The sequence below is a fragment of the Felis catus genome, chromosome A3 (genome assembly GCF_018350175.1).
Source record: "Felis catus isolate Fca126 chromosome A3, F.catus_Fca126_mat1.0, whole genome shotgun sequence".
In the NCBI taxonomy this organism is placed as follows: Eukaryota; Metazoa; Chordata; class Mammalia; order Carnivora; family Felidae; genus Felis; species Felis catus.
This window is the reverse complement of record NC_058370.1, coordinates 24,236,361-24,258,620: the sequence shown is the minus strand read 5'-3', so window position 1 is coordinate 24,258,620 and position 22,260 is coordinate 24,236,361. Positions and strand designations below refer to the sequence as shown.

The 22,260-nt window shown below is 44.9% G+C and overlaps 1 protein-coding gene across 3 annotated transcripts in view; it reads left to right on the top strand.

The window, feature by feature from the left end:
• ACSS2 (acyl-CoA synthetase short chain family member 2) overlaps positions 1–21,932 on the top strand; it is a 51,299-nt gene extending 29,367 nt beyond the window's left edge. For 2 of the 3 annotated variants that reach the window (XM_003983590.6, XM_045053713.1), the window contains exons 3-19: positions 5,738–5,829; positions 6,033–6,136; positions 6,381–6,453; positions 6,735–6,810; positions 6,965–7,079; positions 7,994–8,032; positions 13,243–13,380; positions 14,821–14,991; positions 15,301–15,434; positions 15,630–15,762; positions 15,844–15,900; positions 16,096–16,176; positions 17,780–17,888; positions 19,465–19,533; positions 19,871–20,047; positions 20,789–20,863; positions 21,007–21,932. In XM_003983590.6, the coding sequence (XP_003983639.2) occupies positions 5,738–5,829; positions 6,033–6,136; positions 6,381–6,453; positions 6,735–6,810; positions 6,965–7,079; positions 7,994–8,032; positions 13,243–13,380; positions 14,821–14,991; positions 15,301–15,434; positions 15,630–15,762; positions 15,844–15,900; positions 16,096–16,176; positions 17,780–17,888; positions 19,465–19,533; positions 19,871–20,047; positions 20,789–20,863; positions 21,007–21,134 (1,771 nt within the window). In that variant the 3' untranslated portion in view covers positions 21,135–21,932. The remainder of the gene's footprint in view (positions 1–5,737; positions 5,830–6,032; positions 6,137–6,380; positions 6,454–6,734; positions 6,811–6,964; positions 7,080–7,993; positions 8,033–13,242; positions 13,381–14,820; positions 14,992–15,300; positions 15,435–15,629; positions 15,763–15,843; positions 15,901–16,095; positions 16,177–17,779; positions 17,889–19,464; positions 19,534–19,870; positions 20,048–20,788; positions 20,864–21,006) is intronic. The other variant, XM_003983588.6, reaches the window with a different exon arrangement.
• The last annotated feature ends 328 nt before the right edge of the window (positions 21,933–22,260 follow it).

Sequence of the window (22,260 nt, the reverse complement as noted above, 5' to 3'; positions counted from 1 at the left end):
AGATCATGACCTGAGCCGAAATCTAAAGTCAGATGCCTGACAGGCTGAGCCACCCAGGTGCCCCGCCACTTAAGGATTTTAAACAGGAGGTGGTGTAATCAGTCTATGTCCTTAATAGATTATTCTGGATGATGTATGGATTAGAAGAGGGTAAGAGTGAAGTGGGAGACCAGTTCGGGGGCATTGTGGTCATCTAGGCAATAGATGAAGGTTGCCTGAACCAGAGTGGAGGCAGCAGAGGTACAGATATTGAGACTTACTCTTGTGTCTCAGTATCTTCTCTTCTCCAGGATAAATATCTCAGTCCAGATTGTCCTCTCATAGTAGGTGTGATTCCTTTTCTCATGTGGTTATTTCTCCTCTGGAAGGCCTAACCCACCAGGTTAGATCCTGCGCTCTGTTTCTGTGAGGAGCCTAGTTTTTGCCACCTATTTTTTCCTCCACCTCTTTCCTCCTATCCTGTGCCTTACTTTTCTGCTAGTCTAGGAACTAAAATCTCCAATCCAATGAGTGTCATATAGAGGGGAGCCCCAGTCTTCCCTGTCATTAATCAGTTATCAGGTTTTCTATGATTAATCCATGAACCTTAAGTACCTATTGTACCAACTGAATTTGGAGGAGACTGAGAGGAAAAAGACATGATCCCTGCCCTCTAAGAGCCCAAGGTGTAATGGGAACTCTGAAGCCCCAATAAATGGGGCTTTGGTAATGCAAGGTAGTACCAATAGACACAAGGAAAGTGAGATCTACTCTGCCACAACCCACCATGTGACCTTGAGCACATTAAATGGCTTCTTTGGATCTCTTTGGAGTTAGGAGACTAAACTGAATGTTCTTTTAAAAACTCAACATCTGGGTCACCTGAGTGGCTCAGTTGGTTAAGTGTCTGGCTCTTGATTTCTATTCAGGTTAGGATCTCACGGTTTGTGAGATTGAACCCACAGTTGGGCTCTGCACTGACAGCACGGAGCCTACTTGGGACTCTGTCTCTCCCCCTCTCTCTTTGCTCCTCCCCCGCTCATGCACTAGCTCTTTCTGTCTCTCAAAATAAGTATATAAACACTAAAAGAAAAAAACAACTAAACTCTTAATACCCTAGAGAGCTTGGGAGCTTGTAGTAAGCCAGTATTCTGCAGTCAAATGCTCCACTCCTGAGCTATACCCCTGTAAGCCAGTATTCTGTTCACCTCCTCCTCCTAAAGAGCCAGGGGCCCCAATCTGGTGTGTATGTCAGAGAAAGAAGACACTGAAAGGAGTAAGGTGCCTATATCAATAATGCGTAACTTGAGCCTAGAGTCTGAGAGAGGAATGTACACTGTGTGTGTGTGTGTGTGTGTGTGTGTGTGTGTAAGTAACTAGAAGTGGGCTCAGGTAAGCAGTTCTTGTATAGGTTTGTGCTTATCTGTTCCTGTGTACTTTCTTAACTTTTTTTTTTAAAGTTTATTTATTTATTTTGAGAGAGAGAGAGTGTGTGTGTGTGCATGGGTGAATGCACAGGCAGGGGAGGGTCAGAGAAAGAGGAAGAGAGAGAATCCCAAGCAGTCTCCATACTGACAGCACAAAGCCTGACATGGGGCTCAAACCCACAAACTGTGAGGTCATGACTTGAGCCAAAATCAAGAGTCGATGCTCAACTGACTGAGTCACCCAGGTGCCTCTGTTCCTGTGCACTTTCTATGTACCAGACTCTATTCTAGGTTCTAGGGATATAGTAATAAACAAGATGACAAATTCTGTTACCATTGAGTTTGTATTCTAATAACAGACACAGATAATATACAAGTAAATAAAATACATGAGATAATTTCAAATAATGGAAAGTTATATGAAGAAAATAAAACGATGTGATAGAATTTTGGGAAGGACAAGCTTTGTACATAAGTGTGGTACATGTACTTGCAGATGGGCCCATGTTTGAGTCCTGGGTCCCTGTATTTCTCCTTGTTTGTGCCTCTGTGTACAAATGTGCATCTCTTGTGACTACAACATTTTGTATTATTAGTATATATGATTTTATGCATGTGAGTGTACACAAACGAGCTGGTATATGGTACATATGTGGGGACATGTGTGCATGAGTGTGTGGAATGTGTTGGCATTTAGCCATAACTGGAGATGTTCTGAAGTTTCTGTGGTACTCATCGGTAGGCCAGTTAAGAAAATGGCTTTTTGCTTCTGGCATTCAGGGCTATTTGCCAGCTTCTCTCTCTGTGTTCCTTCCCATTTTAGAGCGCTCTCTGTGCTTGGCTCCTCTCAGCCCTAGGAGGGCTAAGCCAAGGAAAGGATAGTAACTGACTCATCAAGCCAGGAGCTGGAAAGAGGCTGATAATCTGTGTAACCTCCAAGGCATGGTTTCCCTGCTAGTCCCTGTCCTTCACACGATGAGGCAAAAAGGTCATGCCTTGAAATGAGAAAACCTGAGGATCTATTCTTGACTCTGCCAGTTATTATTGTTTGACCTTGGCCTAGCTATTACATCTCTGGGTTTTAGTTACCTCCCTCTTAGGTACTCCGTGTTGTAAGGAAAGGGAAGTAGCACAATGGCCTGCAGTATTTAGGGAGGGCTATTTCAGTCTTCTTAACCATTGCCTACAAGGCCCTATGTGATCTGACTGCTGCCTAACTCTCATTCTTACCTTTCTTCTTGTTCACTATGCTCCAGCCATACTGGCTTCATTACTATTCTTTGACTAGGTCGAGCTTTTTACTGCCTCAGTGCCTTTCCAAATTTCAATGTTCTCTCTGCCAGGATACTTTTCTTAAGAATTCATATAATTGACTACTTCTCATTACTCAGATCCCAGGGGGAGGCCTTCTCTGACCATCTTAAAGTAGTTGTCCTCTAATGTTTATCAATATTTAAAATGCACATATCTTTTGAATCCACAGTTTCACTTCTAGTAATTCATCCTACTGTTATATTTATTTGCAAGTGAGTAAAATGAGATTTGAATAAAGATATTTATTTATTTTATTTTTTATTAAAAAAATTTTTTAATGTTTTTATTTATTTTTGAAGGAGAGAGAGAGAGAGACAGAGCGTGAGCAGGGGAGGAGCAGAGAGAGAGGGAGACACAGAATCCGAAGCAGGCTCCAGGCTCTGAGCTGTCAGCACATAGCCTGACACAGGGCTTGAACTCACGAATTGTGAGATCATGACCTGAGCTGAAGTCGGATGCTTAACCGACTGAGCCACCCAGGCTCCCCATGAATAAAGATATTTATTGAAGCATTTATTTGTTAAATAAACTATGGCACATATAAACTGGAACTTTATGCAGATGACAAAGAAAATAAAATAACATTGTAAGTCTTGATGGAGAATATCAAGGTATATTGTTAAATTTTTAAAAAAGAAAGATAATTGATCTCTATACTTAAGATTTGTGTCATTTATTGGATGTATATTATATTCAATAAAAAACATTATATAGAGGGGTGCCCAGGTGGCTCAGTTGGTTGAGCATCTGACTCTTGATTTCAGCTCAGGTCATGATCTGATGGTTTGTGGGTTTGAGCCCCATGTCAGGCTCTTTGCTGACAGCAGTGAGCCTGCTTGAGATTCTCTCTCTCTTCCTCTCTTTCTTCCCCTACCCCCCCTTAAAATAAATAAATAAACATTAAGAAAAAAAAAAAAACAACCACGATACAGGGGCACCTGGCTGGCTCAGTCAGTTAAGCGTCCAACTTTAGCTCAGGTCCTGAGTTCAGGCCCCATGTCGAGCTCTGTGCTGACAGCTCAGAGCTTGGAGCCTGCTTTGGATTCTGTGTCTCCCTCTCTGTCCCTCCCCTACTCATGCCCTGTCTCTCTCTCTCTCTCTTAAAGATAAATAAACATTTAAAAAAATTTAAAAATCACAATACAGAACAGTATGTATTGTATGCCATCATTTATGTAGAAAAAACAAGAATATGTAAACATAAATGCATGTATATGTGTTTCCATAACAGTCTGTCCCATGGTTAAAACAGGTCTTTCCCACCTCTTCCCACCTAAGGTGCTTTGTTGGGGACTGTGAGGTGCTTACCTCTTTTCTGAACAACATTAAAATTCAATTTTTTAATTCAGTTTTTAAATTTCCATCTTCAGTGATATCCCAAGGACCTTATGAAAGATGCTAACAGTGTAATCTTCTAAAGTGATTATCTTGGTCATTCCACATTAGTTCAGTTGCCCTATGCCCTCCAACCTATTAGGAATGGTCCTATCTACATATTGGCTATTTCTGGAAAGTTACACAACATAGTACTAACAGTGGTTGCCAGTTGGCAGTGATTGAGGAGTAGGGGTGGATGGACACTTTTCATTTCGTATCTTTTTATGTGGTACCATTAGTATGTATGTATTATTCAAAAAATCATAAAATTGAAAACAAAAACACCAGAGGAATATTCTTATTGTTGAATCTTCATGTATAATTATGAAAGTTCATTAAGATATCTTTTTAAAAATATATTTCTCATCAGTCACTCGTTATTATATCATTCTGTTTTTTTAATATTTATTTTTGAGAGAGTGTGTGCATGTGCACGTGTGTGTGAGCGGGGGAGGGGCAGAGAGAGAGGGAGACAGATTTAGAAGCAGACTCCGGGCTCTGAGCTGTCAGCACAGAGCCTGATGTGGGGCTTGAACCCATGAATGTCAAGATCATGACCTGAACCGAAGTCAGACTCTTAACCCACTGAGCCACCCAGGCACCCCGTTATATCATTCTTTATATCCCTCATAATGCTTATTATCTGAAATGATCTTGGCTGTATTTGCTACTTGTATCCTTTTGCACTGTCATTGGAATATAAGCTCCATGTTGTCAGGGATCTTGTTCATCAGTGCCTTATTTCTATACATGTATATAGCATATAGTATTTGTTGAATAAGCAAATGAACAAATGAAGGAATAACTGAAGGAAACCAGGCTGAGAGGAGTAGGAGGCAAGGCTGAGGAGGTAGACAGAAATCAGCTGATAGAAGGTGGTGATTCTGAAACTTTAAATATGTATCAGAATCACCAAGTGAACCTTTATACCAGCTTGTAATAAAGTGGCAGATTCTTGGACCCTGAGATTCTGATTTAGTATATCTGTGGTAGAGCTCAGGAATCTGTATTTTAATAAGTTCCCTTGGGTGCAGGTGATCTGGAGATCCCACTTTGAATAACACCAATGCAGTCTTGACACAGTGTTCAGGAGGAATCACATCTATGATACCATTTCTGCTTAATACATCCCTAGGATGGAAGAGAAGTGATCATCATCCCATTTTACCAACCTGAGGCTTGCAAATGGAAGTACATTATCCAATGATACACATCTTGTGTATAAAGTATATTTTAATTTTTTTTAAGTTTATTTATTTTGGGAGAGAGAGAGAGAGCAAGCGAGAGCCAGCAAGTGCACAAGCAGGGGAAGGGCAGAGAGAGAGAAGGAGAGGAAGAGAATCCCAAGCAGGCTCTGTGCTGTCAGCACGGAGCCTGATGCAGGGCTTGAACTCACAAACTGAGAGATCCTGACCTGAGCCAAGACCAAGAGTCAGATGTTTAACTGACTGAGCCACCCAGGTGCCCCTAAAATGCTAAAGTATCTGACCAGTCAGAATAAGGTGTGATGGCAGATAGCTCACCCTCACAGGACATTCACAAGGAGCCTTGGTGTTACCAAATGGATATATGACTGCTCCTGTTTTTTGTTTGAATATATATATTTTCCCTAATGACTGATTCTTTCTGATGTATCTCAGGGAGGGCAATGAACCAGAGGAGACCACCCAGATCACGTATCGTGAGCTTCTGATCCAAGTGTGTCGATTCAGCAATGTTCTCCAAAAACAGGGTGAGTGCAGGGGTATGAGAAGGGGACTGGAGGGGACTGCCTAGGGATATCTGAGGACTTAGGGGAAGTAGACAAGGAATGGAAGGAATGTGGTACTAGGAGAACAGAAAAGGTCAGCTGTGCAGTGAGCAGTAGCTGAATGAGAAGGAGCAAGTAGCAACAGGAAGGGTACATGGTGCATGATCTGTGTCTTTTATTTGCAGGTATTCGGAAGGGCGACCGGGTGGCCATCTACATGCCCATGATACCAGAGCTCGTGGTGGCCATGCTGGCGTGTGCCCGCCTTGGGGCTCTGCACTCCATTGTGGTAGGAATTTGGGCTGGAAAAAGGGACCTAGTGGGGGATGGGGCTCTGGGGAGTTAGGGTGGGCCTGGATGATGAAGAAGCTTAAGAACCAAACTAAGGAGTTTAGAATGTTTGTTCCATATCAGTTACCTAGTTTCTTCTAGGACCGTGGCTTAGAAACCCTGAAGGTTTTAAAAGTGTCTCTTTTCCTTGTTTACTCAGTTTCTAGGTCCTCCTCTCCCTTAGTCTTCCTTCTTTTCCCTAGTTTGCAGGCTTCTCTGCAGAGTCTCTATGTGAACGGATCCTGGATTCCAGTTGCAGCCTTCTTATCACTACAGGTGACTAATTCTCTCACCCCTTTTCCAGAACCTCCACACCTGAAGTTTTAGTCTCTAATTAGCTAGTTGGTATTTGTGACTGCTCAGCATAGAGGGTAGGCACTGCCTACCCTTACCTCCCGATTCCACCTCACATGACCCTCTCAGCTCAAATCAATTGGAAGAGCCAGAATCAAGAGGCCTACCTCAGGAAGGGCTCCATGAACATTGTGCTCACTAGGGATAAGGGGCTAGGAGTGTGGTGCCTTTCTAAGTCCTGGAATGTCTATTGCTCCCCAAAGATGCCTTCTACAGGGGGGAAAAGCTTGTGAACCTGAAGGAACTGGCTGACGAGGCCCTGGAGAAGTGTCGGGAGAAGTAAGTGTGTTTGGTTGGCTACTGCTCTTGGTCAGCTGGGCCTTTCGCCAGTACCAGACTCCCTTTGTCCCTTCTATCCTAGATGGACATGGGTGGGTCCTGCCAAATTCTCTTTTGAGCAAGGCAGCCTACTACTTCAGGTTTTTCCTTCTAGGGGCTTCCCTGTGAGATGCTGCATTGTGGTCAAGCACCTGGGGCGGGCAGAGCTGGGCACAGGTGACTCTCCCAGCCAGTCTCCCCCCATTAAGAGGCCATGCCCGGATGTGCAGGTGAGTCTGGTACTGCTCTGCTCTCATCTAGGCTCAAATTGGCTCCCTCTTCCTGTCCAGGAAGTTCTTAATGTCCTTTGCTTCCTCATCATAATGCTGAGAGGATCTGGGAACAGTCCTAGGAATGCCTCCTCCTCTGGGGGATTTTGACCTTGAATGTCAGTAGGGAGTCTCTCGTACTGTGGGAACTTAGCAGGAGAGATTATAAGGGAGACTCTATGCTGGTTGGGGTATCCTGGTGGGTATAAGGGACCTTCAGGGCTTGGGTTTAGGTTAAAAATGGGCTTAGTCAACCATAATTTAAAAAAAAAAGAAAGAAAGAAATGGGCTATTTGGGTAACCATATACTGGACTATGTCTTGGAATGGACTACCGATGTGGTCCCATGATGGAAGGACCAGAATTTGGCCCTCAAGATATGGCCCTTGTTAGCTTTGGATCCAGCACTTTTAGTGGAAATGATGGAAAAGTCCAAAGGTCTAAGGGCATGAAGGATGAAAGTTCCAGGGTCCAGAAGGACAAAGCATTCCTGAGATTCTGTGACTTGAGGGGCCTTGCATGGTCATAGGGCTATAGTCCACTCTGGGGAGATTGGAGACCCCATTCAGCATTAGGGATTATGAGTGTATAGATGCTGGGAACAAGATCAGGAAAATATAGGTTGGGGAGCCTAAAGGAAAGGAGGCTCTGGGGAGATTGGAGACCCCAATCTGGGTCTCCACTCTGGGGAGATTGGAGACCCCATTCAGCATTAGGGATTATGAGTGTATAGATGCTGGGAACAAGATCAGGAAAATATAGGTTGGGGAGCCTAAAGGAAAGGAGGCAGTAAAGGCTTGGAACACATTGACCCTTCCCTCCCACTTCCCTATACACAGACCCTGCTCACCACCCTTTCCATGGGCTCTTAACAGGGTAAGCTGAAAGAGAAACCCAAACGCATCTGGCCCCAGGTATCCACCTCTGCACTGCCTTGGGTACTGCTTCTCTGCGTGTTTGTCTGTGTTTCCATCTGCTCTTTGCCTGTTTTCCCCATGGAGGTGGCTGCCAGTCCTAACCCCTTTCTGTCTGCCCCCTGGGGTCCTTTGCCATCTAAGTCACTCTGAAGAGTCATGAAACAAAATGCCTGTTGCTACCTCTCTGAACTGGCATAGAGCATGAATCTCAGAAAGGTAGCAACAGGCATCCCATTTCACTCCTGTTGCTTAGGACCTCTGTGGGAGAGATAACCAAGTAACTTGTCAGAAAGTTTTTACTATATACTTAGCTGGGGCAGAGCCCTGGAAGATAGGAGGAGAGCAAGTAGAGGAGGCACAGAACTTGACCTTAGGAATTCACCATCAAGTTGGGGATGAAAACCTCAGTTTTATATAGGACAACAGGGAAGAAAATTCCTAAATACCTTTATATAGTACTTTAGGGTTTATAAACTGCACATAAACTCTCTGATATAATTAAGTGCTAGATTGACTAAAAATTACATTGTAGGCGATTCTGAGAAGGGAGATTCCTAAATGGGGGCTCAAAGCAGATTAGAATAGAGGGAAGACTAGACTTAGAGTCCAGAGACCAATTTAAAAAAAAAAAAATTTTTTAATGTTTTTATTTATTTTTGAAGGAGAGAGAGAGACAGAGCATGAGCGGGGAAGGAGCAGAGAGAGAAGGAAACACAGAATTTGAAGCAGGCTCAGTCTCTAAGCTGTCAGCAGAGCCCAATGCGGGGCTTGAACCCACAAACTGTGAGATCATGACCTGAGCTGAAGCCGGACGCTCAACCAACTGAGCCACCCAGGCGCCCCTAGAGACCAATTTTTTAAAAATAAAGTTTATTTATTTATTTTGAGAGAGAGTAAGAAAGTGCAAGTGGGGGAGGCGTAGAGAGAGAGGAAGAGGGAAGGAGAGAAATCCAAGCGTACTCCACACTGACAGTGTAGAGCCTGATGTGCAGCTTAAACCCATGAACCATCAGGTCATGACCTGAGCCGAAGTCCAATGCTTAACCAACTGAGCCACACAGGCGGCCCCAGAGACTGATTTTTAGCTGTATGACCTTGAATAAGTTGCTTCTCCTCTCTGGGTTTCAGTTCCCTTATCAATAATGGAGAGATGATAATACCTGCTTGAAAGGAAACCACTTCCTCTATTAAAACAAAACATAAAATTCATTATTCCTCTGAATTTTACCTTCCTTATAGGGTCTCTTACTCTAAGTCTTCTATTATTAACCCCTTTGGCTAAGGGTAAATATAATCTTTTTTTCTCTGTTCTCATAGCATGGTGGAGACAGATCTGATTCCCAGGGTATATTACTTTCCTTTTAAAAGTCAGGCAGAGACCTAAGACATTTCTCTTGAAAGAGGGTAACAAACTCAGTGGTTAGAGTATAGACTCTGGAGCCACACTACTTGGGTTCAAATCCTAGTGCTGTCACTTGCTACTGTGGAAACTTGGACAAAGTACTTAAGCTCTCTTGCCTCGGTTTCCCCATCTGTTGAATAATGATAATATTTGTTCCTACCTGATAGGGTTTTGTCAGTATATATAACGTTTTTGACACATAGTAACTATAAATGTTAGTTTTTATTGCTTTTTTTTTTTTCAACGTTTATTTATTTTTGGGACACAGAGAGACAGAGCATGAACGGGGGAGGGGCAGAGAGAGAGGGAGACACAGAATCGGAAACAGGCTCCAGGCTCTGAGCCATCAGCCCAGAGCCTTACGCAGGGCTCGAACTCACGGACCGCGAGATCGTGACCTGGTTGAAGTCGGATGCTTAACCGACTGCGCCACCCAGGCGCCCCTTATTGCTTTTTTTTAAATGTTTATTTATTTTTGAGAGAGAGAGTGTATGAACAGAGGAGGGGCAGAGAGAGAGGGAGACACAGAATCTGAAGCAGCCTCCAGGTTCTGAGCTGTCCACACAGAGCCCGACGTGGGGCTTGAACCCACAGACTGTGAGATCATAAACCTGAGCCAAAATCGGCCACTTAACCGGCTCGGCCACCCAGGCACCCCGTAGCTTATATTGCTTTTAAGTTAGCAGACAGCCTGGCATCTCTAAAAGGGAAACCAGAAAAGAAATAAGCTCCTATAATTCTTAATACCAGAGACCTTTAGGCCACAGGCTCTGAACTTTTGGTTCTTGGAAGTGAATAGTCAGTTACCCAAAACCAAAGACCATAAGAGTAGGCTTACGAAGTCCAGGTTTATTGGTCTGATAATGCCAGTCAAAGCTGCAGAAATCTCGGGAGAGCTCTATACCCCATCATCCTTAAGCATTTTTCAAGGGAGCACTTGGCACAATTTGGAGGTACTCTTCTCAATCATGTCACCTATGAGCTTCCTCACGTTCCTCTCTCATACCTGGCAGTTGCCTTCCCTGAGGCTATCCTGGTCCAAGGACAAAGGCCAACTCCATTCTTACTTCAGAAAAATGAGATCTTTTCCTGGTTCAAAGCTCTGGGCCCTCATAGGCACACACCCAATTCACAACCAACGAGTTTGCACCACTAATTGAGCTCACCCTGCTTCCTGGTGCTGTTTATCGGTTCCACACCTGGAATACTGGCCCTTTTCACCCACATACCCACAAAGGAAACCATTTTGCAAGATTACAAGAATCTCCTCATTGCCACAGTGTAACTCTGTTTTACCCTTACATGTACCTAGTGCCTTTTCTATGACAATTCAAACCAGTACTGTAGACAAGTACCATTTGCCCAAAGCAATACTGACACTCTTCTTAAATACATTAATGCCCTCATCTCAAGTAGATCATTTGGCAGAAACAAAGTGCCCATGTGATAATGTATGTGTAGGCCCCTGTGGCTATTCCATTAAAAAATAAGGCGTGTTTTAGTGTTTTCTAGCTTGTGGGCAGTGTCTTTCTCTTCTTTCTTTTTCTTCTCCTTCTCCTTCTCCTTCTCCTTCTCCTTCTCCTTCTCCTTCTCCTTCTCCTTCTCCTTCTCCTTCTCCTTCTCCTTCTCCTTCTCCTTCTCCTTCTCCTTCTCCTTCTCCTTCTCCTTCTCCTTCTCCTTCTCCTTCTCCTTCTCCTTCTCCTTCTCCTTCTTCTTTTTAATGGTGCCTTATTCAGCCTGGGCTTGTCATTCTTGTGATGTTTATGTGCCAGAAACTTCAAATTCTCTAAAGTAAGGGGCAGATTGCACAGAAAGAGATGAGTGGCTGGAGAATCATTTTATAATTTATCAAGGTATGTGTTTAACACTTGGGGGTTTTTAAACCAAATACGTACACAGTAAATTAGCATATAGCTATACATTGGGAATAGGGAGTAGGGTGTTTCTCTTACATGATCATGTCTACCTGCAAGCCAGGGCCATTGAACATACAAGAAGCTAATTAATATGAAAGGATTTTGTGATAGCTAAAGCAAACCCAAAACAGTTCCCATTATCACACCCTTAAATTTATGTCCTAGAGGAGTTCATTGGAACTGAACTAACTTCTATCCTTCCTGACATTCATCAGTCTTTCCCACTCCAAAGGACAATTCAAGGTTTGATGTTTACCAGATAATGCCTTTTTCTTTTGATGTTCCCCAAATCCTGTGAGACTGTTAGGGAAAGAAGAATTATCCTCATTTTATTTATTTAAAAAAATTTTTTTTAAATGTTTATTTTTGAGAGAGAGCCGGCAAGGGGCAGAGAGAGAAGAGGACACAGAATCCGAAACAGGCTCCAGGCTCTGAGCTGTCATGTCAGCACAGAGCCCAATGCGGTGCTTGAACCCACAAACCATGAGATCATGACCTGAGCTGAAGTCGGATGCTTAACCGACTAAGCCACCCGGGTGCCCAGAACTGTCCTCATTTAAAAATGAACCGACTTTAGGTAAAGTGACTTGCCCAAGGTCATATGTAGTTAGGAAGTGGCAGAACCAGGATTGAGATCCAGTGTAATATTTGGACAAGTTCAGGGAATCTCAACTTCCCTTAGCACAGGGTAGACTCAGAAAGGTGGCTGTTTAGAGAGCTGATATAACTAGGAAAGTAAAATAGTTTCAAGGAGAGGCTAGAAAAATTTCAGGATAACAGATTCATAAGTAGTTATCAAAGACACTCCAGTAGAGGGGGACACCCCTCTCCTGGGAGAAGTCCATGTTGGTCCTTTTCCACCAACGTAAAGCAAGTTTTGTGCTGAATGGAACCTCAAACAAATATGTCTGTGGGAAACCCATTGGTACCAGTGGTGTAAAGGCAGGGGTGGAGCTAGGGTACAAACCTGCAGATGTGGATAAGGTCTAGACATTCAGGAAAAGGCACTTGGACCAAAAGCTGTTGACTTTTTTCAATACTAACAGGGCCAGGTGCCCGCTTCACCTGCAGGCTCTGACTAATTTTGCATTTCTGAATTGGGTGGTGTCTGCATCCCTGCTGATAAGCCACTAGTCCCATAAGTACATATGTTTGTATGTAGGCCTGTGTGTGTATATTCATTCATCCAAAAAAAAAAAAAATGTAGAGTATGTATTGAGTGCCAGGCATTTTGCTCACTGTTGGGGAGAAAGAAAGAAAGAAAGAAAGAAAGAGAGAGAGAGAGAGAGAGAGAGAGAGAGAGAGAGAGAGAGAGAAAGAGAAAGAAAGAAAGAAAGAAAGAAAGAAAGAAAGAAAGAAAGAAAGAAAGAAAGAAAGAAAGAAAGAAAGAAAGAAAGAAAGAAAGAAGTCAAACATGCCACTGCACTCATAGAGTTCACTATTTGGTTGGGAAGACAGTAATCAAGCAAATAACTAAATAAAATAACTGGAAATATGTACTGTATAGGAAGGAAACATGGTGTTGTGATCAAGAAAAATAACAAGGGTGCGGATGGGGTTGGGAATCTACCAGATACTGTTTAGGGAAAACCCTTCCATGAAGGTGACATTTAAGCTACGAACTGAAGGATGAGAAGGGACCAACCAAGGTGCCCTCCTCAACCTGATACCACATAAGAGGAGCTCTGGAGTAGGGTGTTAGGAGTACCCAAGAAGCCTGCTGTTCTGCTCCTGTTCTCTGTTGCATTCCACCCTCACAGTTCCCTCCCTCCCAGCACCCCCACCTGGGGTTACTACCCCAATCCCAGGTGCCAGGTAGGTGGGTCTCTACTCCTATCTTGAGCTGTTACAGTTCTTCCCTGCCCATTCCTGTCTTCCTACCCCTGCAGATCTCCTGGAACCAAGGGATTGACTTGTGGTGGCATGAACTCATGCAAGAGGCAGAGGATGAGTGTGAGCCTGAGTGGTGTGATGCTGAGGACCCACTCTTCATCCTGTACACCAGTGGCTCCACAGGCAAACCCAAGGCAAGTATGTGCGTGTGTGCATGCATGCGTACGTGTGTGTGTGTGTGTGTGTGTGTGTGTGTGTGTGTACTGTGTAGTGGTGAGAAATGAGTTTCTGAGGAAGAATGATAATACAGATTTTACTCTCTAATCCTGAGTTTGGGAACTGTCACATTACCTTTTCTAAATCAAATTAAGACATAAATCCTCGGGGAGACTGGGTGCTGCAGTCAGTTGAGCATCTAAATTATAAAAAAAAAATTTTAATGCTTTATTTATTTTTGAGAGAGAGACAGAGTGTGAGCAGGGAAGGGGCCACTAGAGAGGGAGACACAGACTCTGAAGATGGCTCCAGGTTCTGAGCTGCCCACACAGAGTCCGATGTAGGGATTGAATCATGAACCGCAAGAGCACGACCTGAGCCAAGTCTGGCGCTTAACCAACTGAGCCACCCAGGCACCTGAAGCATCCAACTCTTGATTTTGCCTCAGGTCATGATCCTGGGGTTGTGGGATTGAGCCCTATATCAGACTCTGTGCTGAACATGAGACTACTTAAGATTCTCTCTCTCTTTCTCTCCCTCTGCCCCTCTCCCCTACTTGTATTCTCTCTATTTAAAAAAAAAAAAGAATTTGAAAAAGCCATAAATCCTCAATCATTAAATGTTGACACCCAGGGTGAGATAGTTTAGGTGGGGGCTTTCATGAGTGCCCAGAAAAGGAGAAAAGGATCAGTTCATGTATCTGACTGTTCCTTGTCTGTGCCCTGTGGTTTGATTGAAGGAGAGCTGTGCTGTGAACTCAAGGCCAATGGAGATTGGCCACAGGGATTCTTACTGGACTCCTAGACTATGTCTCTTAGAGTTCAGTTCCTTCCACAAGTCACACTGTTAACATCTAGTCCTTCCCAGGGCACAGTGTGTGAGCCAGAAACAAAACTGATTTTTCCATCAACTTAAAAGATTTATCATCCTACCTTCCACTCACCTCATCCCTAAATTCTTCTCTCTATATGCTTGAATATCTCTTAGTGGGGCTTTAGAAGCACAGTTTTGGCCTCTTTTTCCTAGGGATGGGGTACTGGTAGAGGAAGCAAAGAAGATTATCTTCTTTTCCCACTCTCACTCTGTCAATGTGTAATTGACTGTGTGTGCATAAATATAAAACAGAGACACTGTTAGATGTGAGTGTTCTAGAAGTGCTCGTGTGTGTGAAAGTGGTGGCTCAGAAATACCATTTTAGGGTATGGATATGAATGACAGGCTGACTATGCATGTGTATGGGTGTGAGATGGGAACATGGAGAAAAAGGGATAGAAGAGAGATGGATGCTATGAAAGGGGTGCTGGCAGGGCTAGAATCCCTGAGGAGGATCTTCCTCTAGCTCTGTCCAGCCTATGTATGTTTGGTGGTCTGTGGGGGTGAGCCCAAGGCCCCAACCTGAGGCCCTATTCTTCCTCCAGGGTGTAGTACACACTGTTGGGGGCTACATGCTCTATGTGGCCACAACCTTCAAGTATGTGTTTGACTTCCACGCAGAGGATGTGTTCTGGTGCACAGCAGACATCGGCTGGATCACCGGCCATTCCTACGTCACCTATGGGCCATTGGCCAATGGTGCCACCAGTGTTTTGGTGAGAAGGGAGCTGGGACTCAAGGATACTTGGCTTACTTAGGGGATGGACAAGATGGTCATAGATGACAATCTCCCAAGGCCACTTGGTTTATGGACAGGGGTACTTACACAATGACCTGTTTCCTGGAGAAAGGGGAGTTCTGAGGGGGTTATATATACTGACTGGGAAGTTCTCTTGGTTTATCTGGTAAGGGAATGAAGACATGGGTTTGTTAGAAGGGGCAAAATACTGAGCCTGAGGGTATGGTAGGGGAACTGAGGGACTGTTGGGAAGGGACTGGGAATGACCAGCCTTCACTGGGGTTAGTTTGAGGGGATTCCCACATACCCGGATGTGAGCCGCCTGTGGAGCATCGTGGATAAGTACAAGGTGACCAAGTTCTATACAGCACCCACGGCCATCCGCCTGCTCATGAAGTTTGGAGATGAGCCTGTCACCAGGTGAGACCCCCCCTTCCTGGCTGCTGCCCCATGAGTGTTCCTCAGAGCTAGGTGCTGACCTTTGTGTAGTCTTTTCCATTCCATTGTTCCAACTCCTTGGCCTAGAATAGGGGAGGGGGCAGAAGAGCCTAGGCATGTTTTCCTGGTTCCCAATGGTACTCAGAGCCTTCCTCTTTCTCCACTCCCCTGCCCAAGGCATAGCCGGGCATCCTTACAGGTGCTAGGCACAGTGGGTGAACCCATTAACCCTGAGGCCTGGCTGTGGTACCACCGGGTGGTCGGTGCCCAGCGCTGTTCCATCGTGGACACCTTCTGGCAGACAGAGACAGTGAGTAAAGGATTCAGAAGGCTGGGGCTCAGGGACAGTGTGGGAAAACTGACTCAAACTCCTGATGTCTGACTTCCACAGGGTGGCCATATGCTGACCCCCCTCCCTGGTGCCACACCAATGAAGCCTGGTTCTGCTGTGAGTGTGGCTCCCTTGCCTAGTCCTAGGCTAAGCAGGAATAGAATCTCGGGACATTTGGCCTAGGCAGAGGGTGGGGAACTAGATTGATATGTGTGAGGAATCTGGGGCTCTGGGGATCCTTGGGAGAGGTAGAGAATTGAGTCAGAGTTGCCACATTCCTGTTCTTGAGTCCTGTCTCCTGCTTGCTTCTAGACCTTCCCGTTCTTTGGTGTAGCTCCTGCAATCTTGAATGAGTCTGGGGAAGAGTTGGAAGGTGAAGCTGAAGGTTACCTGGTAAGGCCCTAACCCTTGGATGTCTTTTAGGAGTTGGGGGGAAAGAGTACTGCAACAAATGTTGTACTTTGCTTCAGAGTTTAGAACCTAATCTCTGTTGGTGGGTGCTTGTGGGTAAAGCTCCATGATTGAGAGTTTATCCTCTGCAGAGAGACCCTGGAGGAAATCCTTCTGGATACCTTGCCTGCCTCTCTGCCTTTTGGCCCACTTTGGCTCTTGAGGCCTCTGCTCAAAGATTCCTGATGATGCCTTTTTGGGTCCAGAAAACTTAGGCCCAACTCTTCCTTTGACAAATATTCTAGTGTGAAAGGAGTCTTTAAAACATAGTGGAAAATCATATAGGCTCCAGAGTCAACCTGCTTGGGTTCAAATCCTGGCTCTGCCCCTTCTGGGACCTCAGATAGGTGGCCTAGTACCTCTGAACCTTAAATTTCCTCATCTGTAATATAGGGTTATATAGTACCTTTGTCTCCTGAAGTTGCTGGATTGGTTAGATAACCCATGTGAAGGATTTAGCACAGAATCTAAGTTAGTGTTTAACAAATGTTAGATGTTGTGATTTTTGTATTAGTACTTGTAGGAAGATAACCTACCCCGCCCTCCTTCCATCCTACTTTACTAAGAGCAAGTTAGTTACAAGGGCAGGACGTAAATCCAGACCTTTTGACTCTTAGCCTGGAAATTTCATGTATCTCATCAGTCTACTGCCACAGGATATTATTAATTGGGGCAATAATTATTTATTCATTTTTATGTGACTATCTTCACTTATATCAAACTGGACCTGATTTCCTGAGGAGACTCAAATTTACTAAATGCTTATCACTAATAGAACATTGTACTAGACAGGGGTGCCTGGATGGCTCAGTCGGTTAAGTCCAACTTCAGCTCAGGTCATGATCTCACAGTTTGTGAGTTCAAGCCCCGCATCAGGCTCTGTGCTGGCAGCTCGGAGCCTGGAGCCTGCTTTGGAATTTGACTCCCTCTTTGTCTGTCCCTCTCCTGCTCACACTATGTCTCTCAAAAAATAAAAATGTTAAAAAAAATTTTTTTTAATAAAAAAAACATTGTACTAGACAGCTTCCACATATCATTAATTCAATCCTCCCAACAACTTGGGAGGTTGAGATTATTTTCTCTGATTTACAGAAGAGGATCCTGAAGCTCAGAGAGGTAAAGTTACTAACCTGAGGTCACACAGTTAGTAAATGGTAGATCTGGGATTCTTTTTTTCAACGTTTATTTATTTTTGGGACAGAGAGAGACAGAGCATGAACGGGGGAGGGGCAGAGAGAGAGGGAGACACAGAATCAGAAACAGGCTCCAGGCTCCGAGCCATCAGCCCAGAGCCTGACGCGGGGCTCGAACTCACGGACCGCGAGATCGTGACCTGGCTGAAGTCGGACGCTTAACCGACTGCGCCACCCAGGCGCCCCAAGATCTGGGATTCTAAACCTGGATTGTCTATCTCTGAAGCCTGTACTTTGTTCTACTTCTCAGAAAGGACATTCAAGCCATTTCTTCTCAGGTTTGGCAAGACTGTGATTGTCTTCCAGTGAGGCAGTGTAGCAGATGTGACCACTGTGCCTTTCTCACTCCCTAGGTGTTCAAGCAGCCCTGGCCAGGAATCATGCGCACAGTCTATGGGAACCATGAACGCTTTGAGGCCACCTACTTTAAGAAGTTCCCTGGGTACTATGTGACAGGAGATGGTGAGCCTTAGCTATCCCTTTTCCACACCTCCCACCAAGACATGTATCTTCCCCTTCCTTTTTCAGGAAGAGTTGGTTAGGGGTGAAGAGTAACAGAGAGAGGAACGTATTCTATGTGTCAGTGCCTAATATCCAGGCAGAGCTATACAGAAGACTGTAACAGCAGGTATGAGTGTTGTATGGAAAGTCTCAGCATGGAACCATCTGATTTGATATATGAGGAAAGAGGTTCTTGTTTCCATTGTTCCTGTGCTAAAAGAGATGGGGCATGCAGCACTATGTATTATTATGTCATGTGCATCCTCATGTCTAGAGCCTGTGTTTGGCCATGACTCTATCCACCAATCCATTCATCCATAACGATTTATTACCTACTATGTCTAGGCACTGATCTAAGCACAGGGGATATTACCATGAATAAGGTAGACAAGGCCTCTGTTCACACGGGGCTTATATTCTAGCAAAGGGAGATAGACAATAAATACAGCAAACAAGTAAATAAGCTTATCTTAGTGACAAGTGCTATGAAGAAAAATAAACAGTGTTACAGGATAAAGGATGTCTGCAGGAATGGCCACCATACACGGGCTGGTGAGAGAAGGCTTCGTGGAAGTGATATTTGACCAGAGATCTGTAGAGTGAGAAGGCAGCCAGGCATGGGAAAATTTTGGAGTAAGAGTGAGTGTTCTGTGCAGAGACATAAGCTTGAAATGTCTGAGGAGCAGACCAAAACCTGTGTGGCTGAAGTATAGTGAGCAAAGGGAAGGGAAGAATATTACATGAAGTTGGAGAGGTAGATAATGTAGGACCTTGTGGGTCATGGTGAAGACTTTGGATTTTATCCAAAATCCATATGTTTACAATGGGGGAGACCTTTATGGGTTGTTAAGCAGACAAGTGACAAGAACTGGTTTATTGTTTAGAAAATAACTGATTTATGGAGAACAGACTTTAGGTGAGTATATTAGTTATCTGTTGCCACGGAACAAATTACCTCCAAACTTGGCGGCTTAAAATGACAGATATCTCACAATTTCTGAGGATCAGGAATTTGTTAGTGGCTTTGTCAGAAATTCTCATTGAGAGTCTCTCATGGGTTGCAGTGAAGCTGTTGGTTGGGGCTGCAGTCATTTGAAGGTTTAATTGAGCCTGGAGGACCTATTGCCAAGCTCACTCATGTGGCTGTTGGCAGCAGCCCTCAGTTCTCACCTCTCCACAGGGCTACTCATGACATGGCAGCTGACTTCCCCCAGAGTATATAATCTGAGAGAATGCCACCAACATAGAAGCCACGGCGTCTTCTATAATCTAATGTCAGAAACGACATCCCATTACTTCTGCCAAATTCTGTTGATCATGCAGACTAACCCAAGTACAATGAGGAAGAGGACTACACAGAAGTCTGAATATCATCAGAAAGTGGAAATCAGTGTGGCTATCTTGGAGGCTGGCTACCATGGTATAGAAGCAGGAAGATTGTTAGGAGACTACTGCAGTGGGTGTAGCAGTTTGATAATATGGATCGTGTACCCTACTGTGAGGTATTTATCATGTTGTGTATTTCTTCTCTTTCCAGGCTGCCGACGGGACCGGGATGGCTATTATTGGATCACTGGAAGGATTGATGACATGCTGAATGTATCTGGTGAGGGCCAGGGACTGTTTTCCCTTCTCATTAGCACTACTTCCCCAGCAAGTCCCAGCTAAAGCCTTCCAAGAGAACCAGGATGTCCTTGGCCAAACCATACTTACAGTGCAGCATTCAGTTTTGGGTAGAGGTTTTGGAGGAAGAGTTATAAACACTGGAATGTGCTTAGAGGAGGGGAACCAGGATGGTGGGACAACCAAAGCAGATCATGTGAGGAATGAATGAAGGGGCTTCCCCATTTGACCAGACCAGGACAGCCCTCTAGGCACAGATGGAACAGGGGCTGGGGTAGAGCATGGGATCTCTCTCATGGCACTTTCTTTCCCTTGACAAGGACATCTGCTGAGCACAGCAGAGGTGGAGTCAGCACTTGTGGAACATGAGGCTATTGCAGAGGCAGCTGTGGTCGGCCATCCTCATCCTGTGAAGGGCGAATGCCTCTACTGCTTTGTCACCCTGTGTGATGGCTACACCTTCAGCCCCACCCTCATCGAGGAACTCAAGAAGCAGAGTGAGAAGCCTCCCTAAGAAGGGACTGTAGGGACTGTCCTGATGGCCAAGTTACCACAGCAAGTTATTGGGAAGAGGCTAGAGCAAGCTGCCCCCCAAACTATAAACCAGATCCTAGGGGGCCTTCGGGGCTGATTGCCACCTTCCCGTTCAGTCTCCTCTAGTCTCCACTAGGATAATAATGGCTGACATTTATAGAATTCTCTTTGCCACCACTGGGCTAAGTGCTTTAAATGCATTAATCCATTTTATACCTATAATCACGACTGTGAAATAGATCCTATTGTTACCTCATCCTAAAGATGAAGAAATTGGAGCTCAGAGAAGTTAAGTCACTTGCCCAAGGCCACACTGCTAATTAAGTGGGATTTAAACTCTAGAAGGTGGATTCTTAGAGTTGGAGTTCCATGAAGGAAGACTGATACGAAATGAGATAGTAGAAGTGTGTTGAAAAGAAAGACCAGGGTGCCTGGGTGGCTTAGCCGGTTAAGTGTGTGACTCTTGATCTCAGCTTAGGTCTTGATCTCAAGGTTGTGAGTTCAGGCCCCATGTTGGTTGGGCCCTGCACTGGGCTCCACACTGGGCATGGAGCCTACTTAAAAAAAAGAGAGAGAAAGGCAGTGACTCTAAGAATGATTCTGTGGGCAGAGCCTTGAAGAGAAAATAGGTGGGGAACAAAGCCATGGTTTTGGGAGCCTGGCTAATGATACTGAAGAAATGCTTAATGATTTGTTGGTTACAGTTAGAGAAAAAATTGGCCCCATTGCCACACCGGATTATATCCAGAATGCACCTGGCTTGCCTAAAACCCGCTCAGGTATGTTCAAAGGCCTCAAGTGATTGGGTTTGGGATTGGCCAAGGCCTAGTGGTGGCAGAATGTGTGTGGATGGAAGCCATTTTGGCAGGGCTGGAGTGGGTCAGTGCTATCACCACATAACCAGAAGGCTGTGGTCCCCTAGGGAAAATTATGAGGCGGGTGCTTCGGAAGATTGCTCAGAATGACCACGACCTGGGGGACACGTCTACTGTGGCTGACCCAACTGTCATCTGCCAGCTCTTCAACCACCGCTGCCTGACCATCCAGTAAACAAGACCCTGCCCTTCACCCAGGCTTGCCCCTGCTTGGCTTTGCAAAGTTTTCCCATCCTCCCTGCCCCCATCCAGGAGTGCTGAGGGCCAGTGCAGACCCACACCACCTCTCTTGACCAGCTGTCTGGGACTGAGGACCAGCTTTGCCCCTGTGTGGAGGCAACTTCCTGTGGTTGCCAGATAGATAGGACATGGCCCAGGTTAGCATCAGCTTGCTGAGCCCCTAGACTTTAAGAGCCCTTGGAGCCCAGAACAGGACCTGAAGGTCATGTCCCTTACTCAAGTTAAGAATGTAGAGGGCAAGTGAGGGCCTAGACTGAAGCAGGTAAGCAGCTCTGTAATCCTGTCAGCTCTCTCAGGAAGCACCACTACTTATCTTGGGTATGCATTTTCCCTTAGAAATGCCTGTTTGTGAGTCCCAGAACAATTGATTATTATTTTTTTAAATACTTTGCTGGTTCTGTTCTGGATCTGAATTCCCTTTTGTGCCAGATGGCAGTGCTTTTCTGCCCATTTGCTTCAGGGGCTGTGCAGGCAGGCTCAGTTTCCAGAGGGTTTTCAGATTATCTGCTGCTTTGCCGGAGTAAATGTGTTTTGTTCTTAGGGCCAGAAGAGCTTATCTTCCTTGTCCTCTGTTCCCATCCTTCCATGAACAGTCCTTCCCATAAGAGACACTCTCAGATGAAATTCTTCTTGCTCCAGTCATTCTCAGGCCCTATGGTTATAGGAATAAAGTCTGTGACCTTAAGAAGGCAGTGACTTGTTTTCTTAGGTGTCTTACAGACTGTGTACTTGCTAGCTGTTCTGATTTGTGTGGGGGATGGGAAAGGGAGTGGTTTTCCTCAGGCATACCCCAATATCCTATTTCCAGAACTTTTGGTTTGGGCAGATCTAGGCAGGGCTTCATTTATAGGCCCTTTGGCAAGCTCCTGAATTAAGCAGGAAAGCAACTAAAGCCAGTTCACACCTGTGATGTCCCATCATGGCTGCATTATTTCCTGAGCTCCTGCCAAGGGACCCTCTTCTCCGTATGATCCTACGGGAGCATTACTGAGTGACTAAGGATTGGAACTTCAAGGTTCTATCCTAGGGTCTGGGGCTAGGGAGATTGATTATAGCCAAGT